Here is a 15,997-nt window from a genome sequence, read left to right on the forward strand (position 1 = left end):
AGCGTCGCAGCGGCGCAGATAGGAGACTCCAGAGCAAATAACTACGCAGCTGCGTAGATAAAGGGCGCCGCAGCAGAAGCGGCGGAGCGGCGCTGATGCGGTAGGGAGTCTCGGAGTTTCGATATGGTACGAGTCGTCTTAGACCGTAGATAATCGAATAGCGGCGTGCTGAAGCTCGCGCTCATGATACGACACGCAAGAGAGAGGCAAAGGTGCGAAAGCATTAACAAGAGGAAAGAAGAAACCATGGTGCAGAGCCCGAAGAGTACGCTACATATTGAGTACAAATGTGTGGCACCGTATGACCCCGGGGTGCGGGCTTAAGAAGCGGCAGAAAAGGAGCAGTACAGATGCCAAGACTTTTAAGCGCCAGCTCGGAACGCTGTGCGAAATTGTGCCACCTGCACCCGAGTGTGCGGGCTGGCGAGGCTAAGGCGCATTTAAAGCGAAAAAGCACACGCAAAAGCACTTGCATTGGCGAGTGCCACTTTCATGGCCACTTAAATCTAAGAGGTAACATGAAGGTAGAAAAGTGTTTTTTGGCTTCTAATTGTTTTTGCGTGTTCTGTTTTGTTCCAGGTTAAGGACTCAAACGTCTCGGACGAGCCAAACGAAGAGCTAGTAAGTCGCGCATTTTCTCATAGCCTAGAGTGTTGTCACAGTGTAAGGTGCCAGATTTTGAATGGAAGCCACAGCCTGTGCTTTGCACCTGCAGGGCAGAAGCAGGGCCTTATAGTTCGTTGGCCAGGTAGGCGATCAAAGGCACGTTGGCGTAAAGGCAGAGCAGCCGCGTTGTATGCAAGACGCCCGTGGTTAGAGTCCCGATGGCTCACTATAATCCACGAACAATAAAAGACCTGCGTAGATAGGCTTGAATATACGGCCATATGATGCTGGTCGATATACACAAAACGAAACAGGACGACCTCAGCGCTCGTCCTGTTTCCTTTGTGCCTATGTCGTCCTTGTTTCCATGACACTGCATGTCTCCATGATATAGTTAAAGTGCTGTTCCGGGCGAATAAAAACCAGGTGGTGATTACGTGGCACATTTGACTCGGGTGGCATTCTGGGCTGGAATTTCACAATGATAACGCAGGCGACCAGACTCTGAAACCGAATTAAGGTACGGTAGTGTATGTGAGGTGCATTACCCAAATCTACACATGGGCTACGACAGACATCAAAGCAGCGGGCTCCAGATAAGTTTCGATCCCCTGGGGATCTGTAACATCGATTGCGGCCACCGCGGCCACTAAATAGAAAGGCGTCCGTGTCATAAGTATGGGAGTGAAAAAATTTCTTTCACTAGATGCGGCACGCCTTCTGTGGAGCAATCCAGAACTAAGAGACTTTTGATGTCTGTGCACCCCTAGGGCGGCAGCATGTCTCGCGCAGTGATATGGGCGGCTTCCGACTGTCGGGCCGAAGTCACGTTTCTCGCGTTATGAAGTCTCTATTGGACTTCCTTTCGCGGTAAGGAATTCAGACCACAATCGAGGCCCGAATACCAGGATTGAATAAGGAAATTCAGACCACCACAGCTCGCAGTGGCAGACACGTCCACTTCAAACGCGTAGATTTAATCGCGCCAACCATTTGGAACGCTCCAAAGTGCTTTTAATGATTAGTTTATTTAATTATTTCTGAAATACTGCCAGCCTTCTCAGAAGGCCTTAGACAGGAGGGGGACGCACATGCATTGAGTAAAAAAAGTACACAGCAGAAGAGAAAAACCAGCATAACAAGGAGAAAACGTAGGAAGTCGAACAGGATCATGCCGATTGGGACCTGCGACGGAAAAAGTTGGTCAAAAGACCTAAACGTCCAGACGCTGTTCCTACAATAAAAGTGACGACCAGAAAAAAATTAAAAGGAAAAATTATAATTAAACGCAGACATACATAAAACCACATGCAAAAATTGTGAGAGCAATACAGGAGCACAATATCCGAACAGATAAGATTCAGAACGGCAAACCACATGCACGAGAAACGCCAAAAGTAATAAAGAAGCACTGCATGCGAACATATCAATTAAAAGTTTTCAATTTTTATCCCAGACACTGGACAGTCGGGCGTTCCGCAATATCAGCACGAAGTGCGTTTGGTTCACTGTTATTAGGAAGAAAGATTTTTTAAACGCGGTGGTTTTGCGGGTGTATTCATTGAACTTCAAAAAGATATGTGCGCGTAGTCCGCTGACTGAGAGGTTCGATATATAGGTGCTGGTTTAATCCTTGTTCACTATGGTACGTACAGAACATGCATGTACTTGAGTCGCTTATGAAAGCGATGTAACTATAAGAGGCCTAACTTCGCTTTTTGTACTAGAGCAGTTGGTGAAATGTGCCAACTCTATGAACTATAAACGAATCTAGCTGATTTTTTTGTTTTCGAGTTTGTCACGTGATTGCGTAAGGCATAAGAGTTATGAAGGTGATCAGTAGATATTTTCACCTCTGTAGGGACTAGTGGAAAGCGTCTCTTGACGTGATTTATATCTTCTTTTGCGGAATCGTGGTCCCTGCTCTGCCTCTGCAATGGAGGAAATAAATGACATTGTCAGTGGTTCACTTATTACTCATGCGTTCGGAGCGTACGGTTCATCCAGAGTTGCACGGCTTTGGCTCGTGCACTAAGAATAACCATTTTCTATATGTTTCTTTTCAGAGCATCAAAAGGATGGAACTTGCTGGAGAGACAGTATTCCTGTATTTTGTGAGTATGTTACACCGTTAAAACATGGTTGTTGTGTATTTGCCTGCAGGGTGATTGAAGGGATGTAGAATTATCGTACATTGTAAAAAAGAATTATTTCCGATCCGTTCACATTAAACTTTTTTCGATTGGTCATCCTCTCCTTTCATGCCGGAACCGGCTGAGGGCCGTGCTTGCCCCGTATGAGCCCCGGCGTCATAGCCGTTGGTTATCTGTAGAACAAAACACGCATTAAGAGAATGGTCACTTCAGAGCTCACACTGTAAATATTGTATGTATAATTAAATTAGATGCAATAATTACAGAGCGTGAGTTGCCTCACCTGTAGCCCACGAATGGGTCGCTAGTCTCTGAAATACCTCGGAAAGAGTAGCGCTGAAGTGGTCAAGTTACGATGACAGGAACCGCGGCCACACGCGCAACGATCGTCGCTGCTGTCTTTCTAATTCCGTCGTTTCCGCGCTGTTATTTCACAATCTTTTACCAATACGCCCAAAGCTACACCGTGTGTATAGCTATTAGTGCGATATCACTTAGATTGTCGTCTCCAAATTTCCGCCTTGCCTATTACGAAATTCTCTAATTGGTCGAAAAAAGTCGTGTTACCTATGACGTCAGGACAATGTGTCCATCGTGGCAGGTGACAACCTGCCCACCAGATTGCCAGCAAACTGCCCACCGCTGCCAAATACGATACAGTTACCACGTGACCAAAGTGGCTCTGTCAGGTGGTCCGCAGAGAGCAACCTAGAAAGCAGGTAAAGTGACCTCGCGGCTTCATCACAACTTGCCCACCGGATAGTGCGCAAACTGCCCACCGTGGCAGATGACAGTTAAATCAATGATTGGTCGCTCGGGAAGAGCTACCTGTGCCGCACAATGCCCACCGCTGGGAGCACTTTCCATCGCAGGGCAGTGGTGCATCACGTCACCGCTGCTCCACTGCGCCAGGAGGCGTATCAAAACTTCCAGGGATTTATTAACGTAAAGTACAGAATGACCTCTTGCACATATAGAAGTTAATCCATTACGCTATCGCGTCACATCATCAAGGCGAAGGTAAGTGTCTCCTCCAATTTTTTTTTTCAATCTGTATCCCACTGCGTGAGCATATGACTGGAATGATCTTTTTCGGCCCCCTCTTGCCGGTCATCCTGTTGCTCTCCTTTACGATTATTTAAATGGCATCTCAACTGCCGCTGTTAACATTGGAGCTGGGTTTCTTGAGGCTCCCGATTTTCTGTTTGAAGCACGATGCAGCTATATCCCTTTCATCAGCCTAGAATGCAAGTCTCAGGGGAGAATTCATTTTTATTCGCTTTGTCCTGTTGCCCCAGCAAGCTTACATAATTTTTATGCCGGCCTATTTCCGAATTATTTGTTGTCAAATTTTAGTAGAAAGCGTGGAGGGAGAAGTGAGAAACATGTTGTGCACCTTGGTTGGCTGTGATTGCACTGCTTTCACTTCCTTTTTCCCTCCAAAGTTGGCGGAACGGTTAGCGAGCCACCTTAAAGTGTTACACTTCCCGCGTCTTTGCTTGCTTTCCTTAAAACCACCTCCTCTTTGTTTTATTCTTTTTTACTCAGTACGTATCGGAAGATGTACTTGGCTGCACCTCAGCAAGTCACTTACGGGATGCGCAAGGGGTCATCGCACTCTACGACGTCACCGACGCAGTGCGTATGCGGCTAACATGTAAATCAAATATGACTCCACATTTCTTGCCACACCAGTCAACTGCTCTGTGCAGTTTGCGCGTAACTGCAGGAAAACTGGATAAGGCTTGCGCTCGACGGATAGAGAGTGCGAATTCGCTTTCCGATATCTTACATAGGGCCAACCTTAACAAAGCTTTTCAAAGCTGCTCGCTCTAGCCGTTATCAAATGTGTTGTTGCCGAGGCATATATTTGAGGGTCAGAATTCAATTCAATGGATGCAAGATAGTTGACGGTATTCGTGCCACACGTTACTGCCTTCGAGAAGGTGCGTCACCATATTGCATTCATTCGCTTAGCCATCATTTTCATGGCACTGCTGCCGCCGCGGTGGCTCAGTGGTTATGGCGCTCGGCTGCTGACCCGAAAGACTTGGGTTCGATCTCGACCGCGGCGGTCGAATTTAGATGGAGGCGAATTGTAGAGGTCCGTTTAGTGTGCGATGTTCGTGCACTTTAAAGAACCCCTGGTGGTGGAAATTTCCTGAGCCATTCACTACTGTGTCCCTCATAGCCTGAGTAGCTTTGGGACGTGAAATCCCCATAACCTATAAACTAAACTAAACATGACACCTTATGTAAGCACGGCGACAGTAAACGTCGCATGAATAGTGAAAGCGATAAAGTAGCGACGCCTTCAGAGCGACTGATATATAGTAAACATGTTAGGGCTATTGTTTTCAATCAGTAACATTTGATTATTTTGAATGAAATGTGTGATGCACTACGTGGGACATTTATCTGCTCTATCCTTCTCGTAACGCACAGTAGGGAAAGCTGCGGTGCAAGGAGCATTCCACACTTCCTTTCTGTGTCCATACCAAGCGAAGGACTTAAAACGCATGCATTGCGGCGTCAATAGGTCCATCCCTTCGGGAACCAGCTGGCGTTGATCACTCGCCGTACTAATGCAGTAAGCGGCTGTCAACTTTTTTTTTAGTGCGGAAGCACTACTTAACGCGCTTTCTACCAAGACACTAGTGTGACGCCTCAGAGGGATTCCGGTAAGCTCAGGTAAGTTCGGAGGGAGGGTCAGCTGTAAACAATAGAAGGCTGACCTTAAAGGAGACCTTGGCCAAACCTAGCATAGCAAGAGGCTATGCTGAAATAAAGATAAATATTGCCGGGACTGGGTTTCGAAACCGCGGCTATGTGAAAAGGTAAGCCACTGCACTAGAGCACTACGCTAGCCACTGCAGCCCACCACGCCTGGTGTTAAACTGCAACACACAATCGCTCTGTGCATTGCATATCGTCGTCTTCGTCTACTTCCATCTGCAGCGCGAACAGATCAGATCATCTTAACCGCGGTCAGAGCTTAACCTGAGAGTCGCCAAACGTTTCGACGACCCAACGAATCAAAGCCATAAGCCAACACGTACTTTCGCCCGTCTGCTTGGTTTAACTCCGTTAAAACGCTACTATTTTTTCTCTATTTGATGCGGTAAGCATGGTCTCTAACCACGCACTCTGACGATGAGAAATAAAATCAGGTTACATCGGACATATGCCACTCGTGCTATAACATTCCGCGAATTGCCACTGCATCCTCGAAGACTGTTTCTTTTTTCTCTTATTGGTTTTACAATACAATCGCGAAGTAGACTCGCGCGGTGATAATGCGCTCTTGAGTATATTTTGTGTGTTCCATAAAAGAGCTCTCCTACATGTACTTCGGTTTCGCTGCAAAAAACGAACACGATTTGCTTTCGAACCATTAAGTTATTGTGCGTCTTCCCTTTTTTTGGTGCTGCTATTTTACCTTTTTTGTTCTCTGTTCTTTTGCAGGTGTCTTTCGAGTATGCCGAACAATGGCTTCAGGACATGGACCGTTCAGGATGTAAGGATGTAGTGAAAGTCCTTGTGGGGTATAAGAACGAATTGGAGGCCAGAAAAGTGGTTGACAACACTACAGCAAGGGCGAGTATAGCGCAGATTTTTCGTTTTATATAAAACGTCCCTTGTGGCAGCAGCAAGGCGAAGAAATAATGATATCGTTCTCTGGTATAAATGTGTGCAACATTAATCTATTTTTGATATTGCATTTGAGAGATGCGTTACACACAAAAAAGTGCATATTAAGCTGCGCACACGTGAGGCTTTCAACAGGGGTCTCGACCCCTCCGCGAAGTCCAGGCTTTCGGAAAACCTTAATCTGCGCGATGTACATGGCTGCTTGTAGCACATTCCATGTTCTCACACAAAAATTAGTAAGACGAAAAATGTTTGGCAGCTTGGTACAGATGGTTCTTTTATACGTGAGTTTAGTGGTACACGGCGAAAAAGGTACGCATAAAACGCCACTGCCGGTTCTCTATTTCGAATGCAGTCCTTTTGCTTTGCTCTTTACCATACAGCGCTGAAGATTATACTCCACTGATGGATGTAAGCGTAGCCACAGTGCGGTTAAAAAAAAAGAGCTCGGTTCAATTACTGCTTGCCTTGCTTAGAGAGCAAAAGCTGCGCTGTATCGGGTAAGTAGACGCGGCTTAGAATCTTTAACGCTGAGTGCGTTCCGCACACCGGATAGGCAAGTCGGGCACCCTGACAGGTGGCGGTTAAATTAATGGTTTTCCGCGAGAGGTTGGTTACCCATTCCTTGCTATTCCTGCAGTAGGGCGTGTCTGCCACAACGTTTTCAACGCTAATGCACGCAGCCCACATCTCTCTCCACACCGCCACGTACCTCAAAGCGCGATTGAGGCGTCCACTGCCCCAGGGAGCCAGTTATGCGCCTTCCTTTCCTCAAAATTATCGGAGTCGAGAGCGTTGTCAACAATAACGCCAACGAACACAAAGAACGCCGGCGGTCTATGGATTCAGTGCCGTGTTTATGCTACAGCGTTGTGAATTCCAACGCATTCAGCGCACATGCTACTGCTGGTGTTGCTGATAGGAAGGAAAAGAAAGTGCACGGGCCTGCCTACTGGCTCAAGCCAAGCCACGCTCGCTGCCGCGTGCTGAAAGTAGGAGAGGTCAAGAATCGGAGAGCAAAGAGGGATATAAAAGACGTGCCTTGCTATTATGGCTGTGCCTATCCCGGAGGCAGTGCAATGATATCTGATACCACCACCACCACCACCACCACCATAATATCTCATACCTGATTTATTATCTGCAGCTGGTCCTTGGACCTAAGATATTAAACTTATTTGTGGAATATGGCGGAGTGCTTGGCTTGCAGCACTCTGGCACGGGTCGGCCCGGTATGGCACTGCCTCCGGGATCAGCCCGGGGCTTAATAGGGCGGCGCGTTTTTTCTTTCACTCTTCGCTCTCCTGCCCTTTGCCTCTCCTACATAGAACACGCAGCAGCGAGCATGGCTCGGCTTGAGCCAGTAGGCAGGCCCGTGCATTTCTCTTTCCTTTCTTCCTCTCAGCAACACCAGCAGCAGGCGCTGCAATACCGGGCCGACCCGTGCCAGAGTGTTTAAGCCGAGCACATCGCCATATTCTAAAGACAAGTTTAATATCTTAGGTCCAAGGACCCGCAGAAGATATTAAATCAGGTATCAGATATCATGATGATTCAGCGCACATCTGTCACTACCGCCACGTAGCTTAAAGCGCGACTGAGGTGCCCACCGTCCCAGGGGGCCAGTTATGCGCCTTAGCTTTGCTTTCGACGAACATTGAAGATTGGTTTTCAAAACTTAACATTGGTATTTGGGGAAAGGAAATGGAGCAGTATTAATAATAATAAAAATAGTTGGTTTTGGGTGAAAGGAAACGGAGCAGTATCTGTCTCATATATCGTTGTACACTTGAACCGCGCTGTATTAGAAGGGATAAAGGAGTGAAAGAAGAAAAGAAGAAAGAGGTGCCGTAGTGCAGGGCTCCGGAATAATTTTGAACACCTGGGGATCTTTAACGTGCACTGACATCGCACAGCACACTAGCGCCTTAGCGTTTCGCCTTCATCGAAACGCGGCTGCCGCGGTCGGGTTCGAAGCCGGGTACTCCGGATAGTAGCCGAGCGACCTAACCATTGAGCCGCCGCGGAGGAAATTGCGGAGTAACTGTCTCACATATATCTGTGGACACCCGAACCGGTTATAAGGAAAATAAATGGCGCAGTAACTCACATATATCGGTGGACACCCGAACCGCGCAGTAAGGGATTAACCTCTGGTTCACTTTGTCAAAACCGCCAGCACCGCGAAATCTTTACGAGGCAGCGTAGTGAAGCTTTCGCTTCAAAAGCTGCTGCGGTAGTTTCTCCACTGATATTCTGTTTCTGCTATGTTCGGGGAAATACGTTTCCTATTCCTGCATAGGACTTTAGAACAGCGTTTTTGTTAGTTATATATGCGACGCGTGATTACTATACTTGAAAAGCGGCTTAGCGTGGCTATCTCAGGATACGAATGGCGTTTGTCTCAACATGCTTGTCTTCCTCTCCTTGTCCGTATGCCACCTTGCTCCAGTCTTATTGATGTGCAGTTTTGAGTAATATGATAGGGAACAGAGTTTAAGCTTTAATTTATTGATTACTTCATAAATATCTCTGCCATGCAGACTTTTTCTCTTTTATCACTTGTTATCATCTGAACCTACAATATACACTAGTTAGTGTTAAATTTATGGTATATATAACCAGACAATCCGCGAATTTCTAATCGGAAATTTAGTGTGGATATAACCAGGAAATTGGCAGCTCTGTGCAAAATGTTGTTGTCTCTCATATTGCTCATAGGTGTACGTGTCCCTGCTTCCTCCATTACAGGAGCTAGCGGACCAGCTGGGCATTGCGTCATTCGAGGTCAGCGATAAGAGTGGCGCAGGAGTGATGGAGATGATGGGGCACATGGCGACCCAGCTGTTGCACAATCTTCGCCATCCAGGCGTACCTGTCGCCAGTGGTGACGACCATGCAGTCGAAGCTGTCCCCAACGAGAGTAGTGCGCCGATGGAATGGTGATTCCCAAAACATTTTCCTTTTGTGTATCTGCAAGCATACTGTTTTCTTTCCCTCTCTGCTCTAATTCATGATGGGAAAGGCTAGGACAAGCAACCTACATGCATGATCAAAAGTGGAGTAATAATAATAATAATAATAATAATAATAATAATAATAATAATAATAATAATAGCTTTGTTGCACAAAAGAATACATTGCACAACAAACGGGCCTGTCAAAGCCACCAATGGCTTGAAGAACTTGGCCCGGCAAAATCAGCGGATAAGTGTGCAATATTCATATCAGCAGCGACACATAATGAGTTAAATGCAGGTGTACTAACAATTAAGAATCTTAAGACAAACAAGGAGCAAATCGCGAGACAAGGATCAATACCAATAAGATAAGATGTACATATTTCAGAGATGATGACCAATGCATATTAGAAGTACTTAGGCAACAGTGATACAATGAACAAATAATGTTTTTCAATTCCTTTTTTGACGTAATCGATAATTCCTCATTTGGCATTCTCGATTACGTCAAACACATCAATTACGAAATTAATATTAATAACTAATAATATAAAGAATCTGTCTCACATATCGGCGGACACCTGGACAGCGCCGGAAGGGACGGGATAAAGGAGGGATTAAGAGAAGAAAGGAAGAAAGGTGCCATAATGAAAGGCTCCGGAATAATTTCGACCATTTAAGGATCTTTAACGTGCAATGAGATCAAACAGCACAAGGGTGCCTTAACGTTTCCCTTCCATCGAAACGCAGCCGCCGCGGTCGGGTTCGAACCCAGGTCTATAGCCGAGTGCCCTAGCCACTGAGTCACCGCGGCGGGTAAACAAGTTCGCAACTCAAGCTAAAAATTGGCACTAGCTTATCTCAGCTGTGCCAGGATATACGTAGCGAGATCTGTAGTCCTCAGCCAGTTACGCATGTTGTCGAGTTTGTTGTTGTGACTAACATGTTAAGCATCGAAGAAGTATTCTAAGAGACACATTGTTTATTTATTCAATTCTTTTAACAGAGATAAACACTGTCCGATGATCAGTAAAGAAACACGCAGTTGTCTCGATGCTGCCTACACAGAATTTAGACTGCTTGCTTTCTCTCAGATACACAAGGTCAATCCTTCCGGTCCAGGATCCGGAGTACCCTGGTTCGAATCCGACCGCGGCGGCTGCGTTTCGATGGAGGCGAAACGCTAAGGAGCCCGTGCGCTGTGCGATGTCAGTGCACGTTAAAGGTCCCCAGGTGGTCAAAATTATTACGGAGTCGTCCGCTACGGCACCTCTTTCTTCCTTTTTTCTCTCAGTCCCTCCTTTATCTCCTCCCTTACGGCGCGGTTCAGGTGTCCGCCGATACAATGAGACAGATACTGCGCCATTTCATTTCCCCCAGAACCAAATTTTCATGAAACGCCAGTGCACATTGATGCGTTCGCCGGAACGGTAGCTGTGATCCATGCGACGCCTGCCGTGGAGACCGACACAGCGGACCGCGGTCGTAAGGTTAAATCGGTTTTTGGGATAGGATAGGATAGGAAAACTTTTAATATCCAACAGAAAGAGGGTAGCCAGAGGGCTACCCGCCTAGACGACGGCCGAAAGGTCTTGACTCTCGGCGGCGGCTTCGGCCAGTCGGACGAGTTAATAATTAATAATAATTGGTTTTTGGGGAAAGGAAATGGCGCAGTATCTGTCTCATATATCGTTGGACACCTGAACCGCGCCGTAAGGGAAGGGATAAAGGAGGGAATGAAAGAAGAAAGGAAGAATAGGTACCGTAGTGGAGGGCTCCGGAATAATTTCGACCACCTGGGGATCTTTAACGTGCACTGACATCGCACAGCACATGAGTTGTAACTTCGTGTTAATACCTCGTCCCTCCCGGGGAGCATGAGGACATTCCCATAGTATGTGGTCCAAGGTGGCCCTAAGTTCGCAGTTCGCGCATTTTTCTGAAAATTGCCCTGGGTACATAAGACTCCAGAGGGCCGGGTTTGGAAATGTGTAAGTTTGTAACCGGCGCCAGTTGATGGCTTGGTATCTGGACAAGGATCTATCCGCTGGAGGAAGTCTAGCTCGTTGCAAACGAGTGTTGTGTAATTTCTCTGTAGGTCACCATGCAATCCTTGTCTGTAAAGACCACCTCGCTCGGGTCCGCCCGGAAAGAAAAGCCTCGGGCGAACTCGTGGGCCGTCTCATTACCAGGCAGGGATGCATGTGCTGGTGTCCAGACTAGCGTAATTTTCCGGTCTATTACATGACGGCTTAGAATTGTATTCGTTAGAGGGGAGACCCGGCCCCTGCTGAAATTTAGTATGGCAACTTTGGAGTCACTGATGATGTATCTCGCTTTTGTGCCTACACAAGCCAGTGCTATGGCAGCTTCCTCTGCAGTCTCTGGGTTACCCGAGAGTATGGAGGCACTTATTTTGAGGAGTTGTTTATTATTGACGACCGCGACGGTCATCGTGTTCTTACCATACTCAACGGCATCCACGTAGACCACGTCCTCGTCTTTGTAGGAGCAGAAGCGTTTCTCTAGCGCCTCTGCCCGCTTGGCCCGGCGCACTGAGTGATGAATAGGGTGCATATTCCTGGGTAATGGGGGTACAACTATATTGTCTCGAATTTTTCTGAGCATGTCAACTTTGGCGGTTGTTCTGTTATCTCGGCTAAGATTGAGTTTTTCTAGAATGGCCCTGCCGGTTGTGGTCCCGGCTAAGCGTTCGATTTGGGACGTTCTCACTGCTTCCGTAATTTCTTCCAGGGTATTATGCATTCCCAGCTCTAGGAGGCGGTGAGTGGATGTACGGATGGGCAATCCTAGAGCTTGTTTCGTGCATCGCCTGATAATTCCATTTATCTTTTCCTTTTCTGAAACTTTAAGATCAAGGAAGGGGGCAGCATACGAGATACGGCTTACTACCAACGCCTGTACCAGCCGTAGGAGATTCTGCTCTTTCATGCCGTGTCTTCTGTTGGCAATCCGCTGTATGAGCCGCATAGTTTGTTGCGCGCAGTTTTCCATCTTAGTTAATGCATCACCGTTATACCCGTTGCTTTGTATAATCATTCCTAAAATTCTGATTTTTTCAACATGAGGAATCTCCGCCCCTTGAGTTTGTAATTTGATGTTAGGGATGGTTCTAGTTTGTCTTTGATGCAGAGGTCTATAAAAAAGAAGTTCAGACTTCTGCGGCGAGCATTGCAAGCCCCTACGGCTGACATAGTTTTCAACCTCATTTATAGCCTTCTGTAGCGTACCTTCGATGTGGGCGTCGTGGCCACGGGTCATCCACATGGTGATATCGTCCGCATACCTGCAGAAATTCAAGCCATCTATCCCCTTCCGTCTCTTCGGGAGCCGTATCATGGCCACGTTGAAGAGAATAGGGGAAAGTACCGAACCCTGAGGGGTGCCTATGCTGCCCAAGTGTATGTCTTGAGACTGACTTTCACCAAAGTGGATGCGCGCTGTCCTGTCCGAAAGGAAATTGGCAATGTAGTTGTATGTGCGCTCCCCGACGTTTAAAAGAGCCAGCTTTTCTAGTATCGCCTCGTGTTTTACATTATCGAAAGCTTTAGTGAGATCAAGTCCCACTATTACTTTCGCATCCAGCGACTTAGTGTCTAATATGTCATGTGTGAGCTGTATCATGACATCTTGCGTGGACAAATGCGATCTAAAACCTATCATCGAGTGGGGGTATAAGTCGTTGTCTTCCATGAAATTGGTTAGTCGCGTTTGTATGACATGTTCCATCAGTTTTCCAACGCAAGAGGTGAGGGATATAGGCCTTAGATTATCTAGATTGAGCGGTTTCCCTGGCTTAGGTATGAAAATTACCTTAGCGGTTTTCCATTGTTGGGGAATCTCACCCTTCTCCCAGCATTCTTGCATGAAATTGGTCAGCGCCGTTATAGATTTGTCATCTAGGTTTCTAAACATTTTGTTGGTTACACCATCGGGTCCGGGGGCTGATTTGGTTTTCAGTTTTAGTATTTCGGCTCGAACCTCGAATTCGTGAATAGGGGCGTCTAGTTCGCTGTTGGATTTACCCTCATAGCGCGGTAAGGTAGTTTTAGTGGCGGAGCCTATATATCGACATCGAATTGCATCGAGGAGTTCCTGCTCCGAACCTTCAAATTTATAACCTAATTTCTGTAAATTTTGTCGCTGTGTTAATTTGCTACCTTCTGGATCGAGGAGGTGCCGAAGGAGGTTCCATGTTTTGGCGAGGCCGGTATTGCCCTCAAGCAGGTCGCACATTGTTTCCCAATTCTGATCGCAGAGTCTAAGTGCATATGCCTCAATCTCTTTGTTGTGGCGCGCTAGGCGTCTTCTGAGATTGCGATTCCACTTTTGTCTCTTTAATCGCTTTTCCATACTAGCTTTGGCCTCCCACATATGAAGAAGGCGGCTGTCTAGTACTTCAAGTTCCGCGTTGTCGTCGAGCGTTTTAGTCGCATTCTTGGCGTCCCTGCGGAGTTCCTCCGCCCATTGTTCTATGTTTGTGATTTCTGCCTTTCTCCCGTCCTGGTTACGAGCGTCGCGGAAAGCGTCCCATTCGATAATATGCAGGGAGCGCGTTTGGCACCTGGCAGGGCCAACGTCAGTTTCCGTGACAAGTATGTAATGGTCACTGCCTAGGTTTAGCAAGGAGTTGGACCAATTAGCTGTACCCGCATTCTTCACCAGGGTGAGGTCTGGGGACGTGTCAGCGCACACGCTGTTACCCATTCTTGTGAGGGTAAGAGGATCCGTGAGCAGGGTGAATGAAGCCCATTTTATGTCTAGCCATAGCTCTCTCCCCTTCGTACAGGGCCGCGGGTAGCCCCACGCAGGGTGGTGGGCATTGAAGTCACCTAGAATAACCAGTGCGTGCTTATTACCGATACGCATCACTTTCCTGAAGAGGGAGTCGAATTTAACTTTCTTTTGACTTGGAGTGCTATAAATATTCAGAATTAAAAGACTGCATTGAGTCTTTGTGGCCGGAATAAGTTCGACGAGGACATGCTCTATGTGGCGGATGCCCGTGGCATGTTCAATGGCCGTAATGTTCCTTCTAACGAATGTGGTAACATTAGGTTTGTCGCCGGTGGCGTTAAAAGCTTGATAACCAATTACTTTTGACGCGCCTCTAGTCTCCTGGAGGGCGATAACCTCTGGGTGGACCTTCAGAGACGCAAGGAGCTGCTGGAGGATCGGCCTTTTCCGCCGATACCCCCGGCAGTTCCATTGCCACAGCAAGTGGTTGTTATTCTTTGTGTATATGGCCATGTTGAATTTGCTGAATGGTATGTTCCACAGTTTGCTACCATATATTGATGGCTAAGAGCTCATTCCTGTGTCCTCGTGTTACGTCTGTGAGTCCCTGTATTGCGGAGAGAATCGACTGAATTTGGTTTTGCATGTTAGTTTCGAATGCCTGAAATTGTGCTTGTATTTTGGTATCCAGGGCCTGAATCTGGGTCTGAATGTTGGTCTCCAGTTTATGGCAGACTTCCTCCAGCGTAAGTTCGGGTTGTGCGCCCTCCAACGATTTTCTCTTGCTGGGTGATGGTAGGGATTTCTCCACCACCATCGTACTCTCCTGGGTATTATGTGGAGGTTTTTCGGCTTCCTGTCGTTTCCTATCTATCTGGATCTTAAGCGGCAGCTGCTTCCTAAGTTCCGCGTTTTCATTTTGAAGGGCCGTAACCGCCCCAGTTAATTTTTCCACCATGCGTTTAAGTTGTAAGATGTCCTCAGACCCACCGGGTGGATGAGTATGGGAGACCTTATCTACAAAGCTCACCCTCTTGTGGTCATCCGGCACGTTGGTCTTCTCTGTGGGCGGCGTTGACCCTTGCTGATGACACTCAGAGCATCCCTCGATTTTGGGCCGGGCTCCGATGTTCCATTTGTTGCCGGTGTTGTCCCGCCCCCTGGAAGCGGAGCGCTTGCGAGAGCTGGAGTGGCCCCTGGAGCTGGAACGACCCCGGGAGCCGGAACGACCCCAGGAACTGGAACGACCCTGGGAGCTGGAAGGGCCCTTGCAGCTGAGGCGGTCCCGGGAACCCGAGTGACCTCGGGAGTTGGAGCGTCCCGTGGACTGGCCGTGACCACCAGAGCCTGTCCCCGACACCAGGCGCGGGAAGGAGTCCTTTCGCATGTGGAATCCCCCTTCTGCCCTGGTTCTTGGTCTGCTCTGTCGTCCAGATGCGTTGTTCTCGCTGTCTGTTGTTGCCTTGCTTTCATTGTCTTGCGTTCGTTCCTTCCACAGTCGCTTCTTAATTATGTGCGGGGTTCTGTACAGTTCCCGGCACTTCCTGTCTCCGAGTATGTGCCCTTTCCCACATAGGGCACAATTTGGGTCACAAGTATGTTCCCGAGGGGGGTGGCTCATACCACATCCTCGGCACTTAATGTTGTCTGGGTTCGGGCATGCGTCGGCTCGATGTCCGAGTTGGCCACATGTCACACAGACCTCATATTTTTTCTTGTAGAGATGGCAGCGTAGCGGCATACCTCCATAATCAATCCAGTGCGGCACTGTCTCATCTTCAAAGAGTAACAACACGCTGCGAGACTCACGCCCAAGTCTCCTGACTCCCATCACCGCCGGGTTACGCGAGCACTTCAACATATCTTGAA

General features: G+C 47.6%; 1 protein-coding gene across 9 annotated transcripts in view; it reads left to right on the top strand.

The window, feature by feature from the left end:
* Window positions 1-244: 244 nt before the first annotated feature.
* Window positions 245-15,997, top strand: part of LOC144132590 (uncharacterized) — an 84,417-nt gene continuing 68,664 nt past the window's right edge. Inside the window, exons 1-6 of one of the 9 annotated variants that reach the window (XM_077665088.1) lie at window positions 245-621; window positions 2,516-2,563; window positions 2,673-2,720; window positions 4,308-4,397; window positions 6,225-6,356; window positions 9,162-9,352. In XM_077665088.1, the coding sequence (XP_077521214.1) occupies window positions 2,543-2,563; window positions 2,673-2,720; window positions 4,308-4,397; window positions 6,225-6,356; window positions 9,162-9,352 (482 nt within the window). In that variant the 5' untranslated portion in view covers window positions 245-621; window positions 2,516-2,542. Of the gene's footprint in view, window positions 622-2,515; window positions 2,564-2,672; window positions 2,721-4,307; window positions 4,417-6,224; window positions 6,357-9,161; window positions 9,353-15,997 lie in introns of those variants that run through there. The other 8 variants (XM_077665091.1, XM_077665087.1, XM_077665089.1 and 5 more) reach the window with 8 other exon arrangements.

The sequence above is a fragment of the Amblyomma americanum genome, chromosome 5 (assembly GCF_052857255.1).
Source record: "Amblyomma americanum isolate KBUSLIRL-KWMA chromosome 5, ASM5285725v1, whole genome shotgun sequence".
Taxonomy (NCBI): Eukaryota; Metazoa; Arthropoda; class Arachnida; order Ixodida; family Ixodidae; genus Amblyomma; species Amblyomma americanum.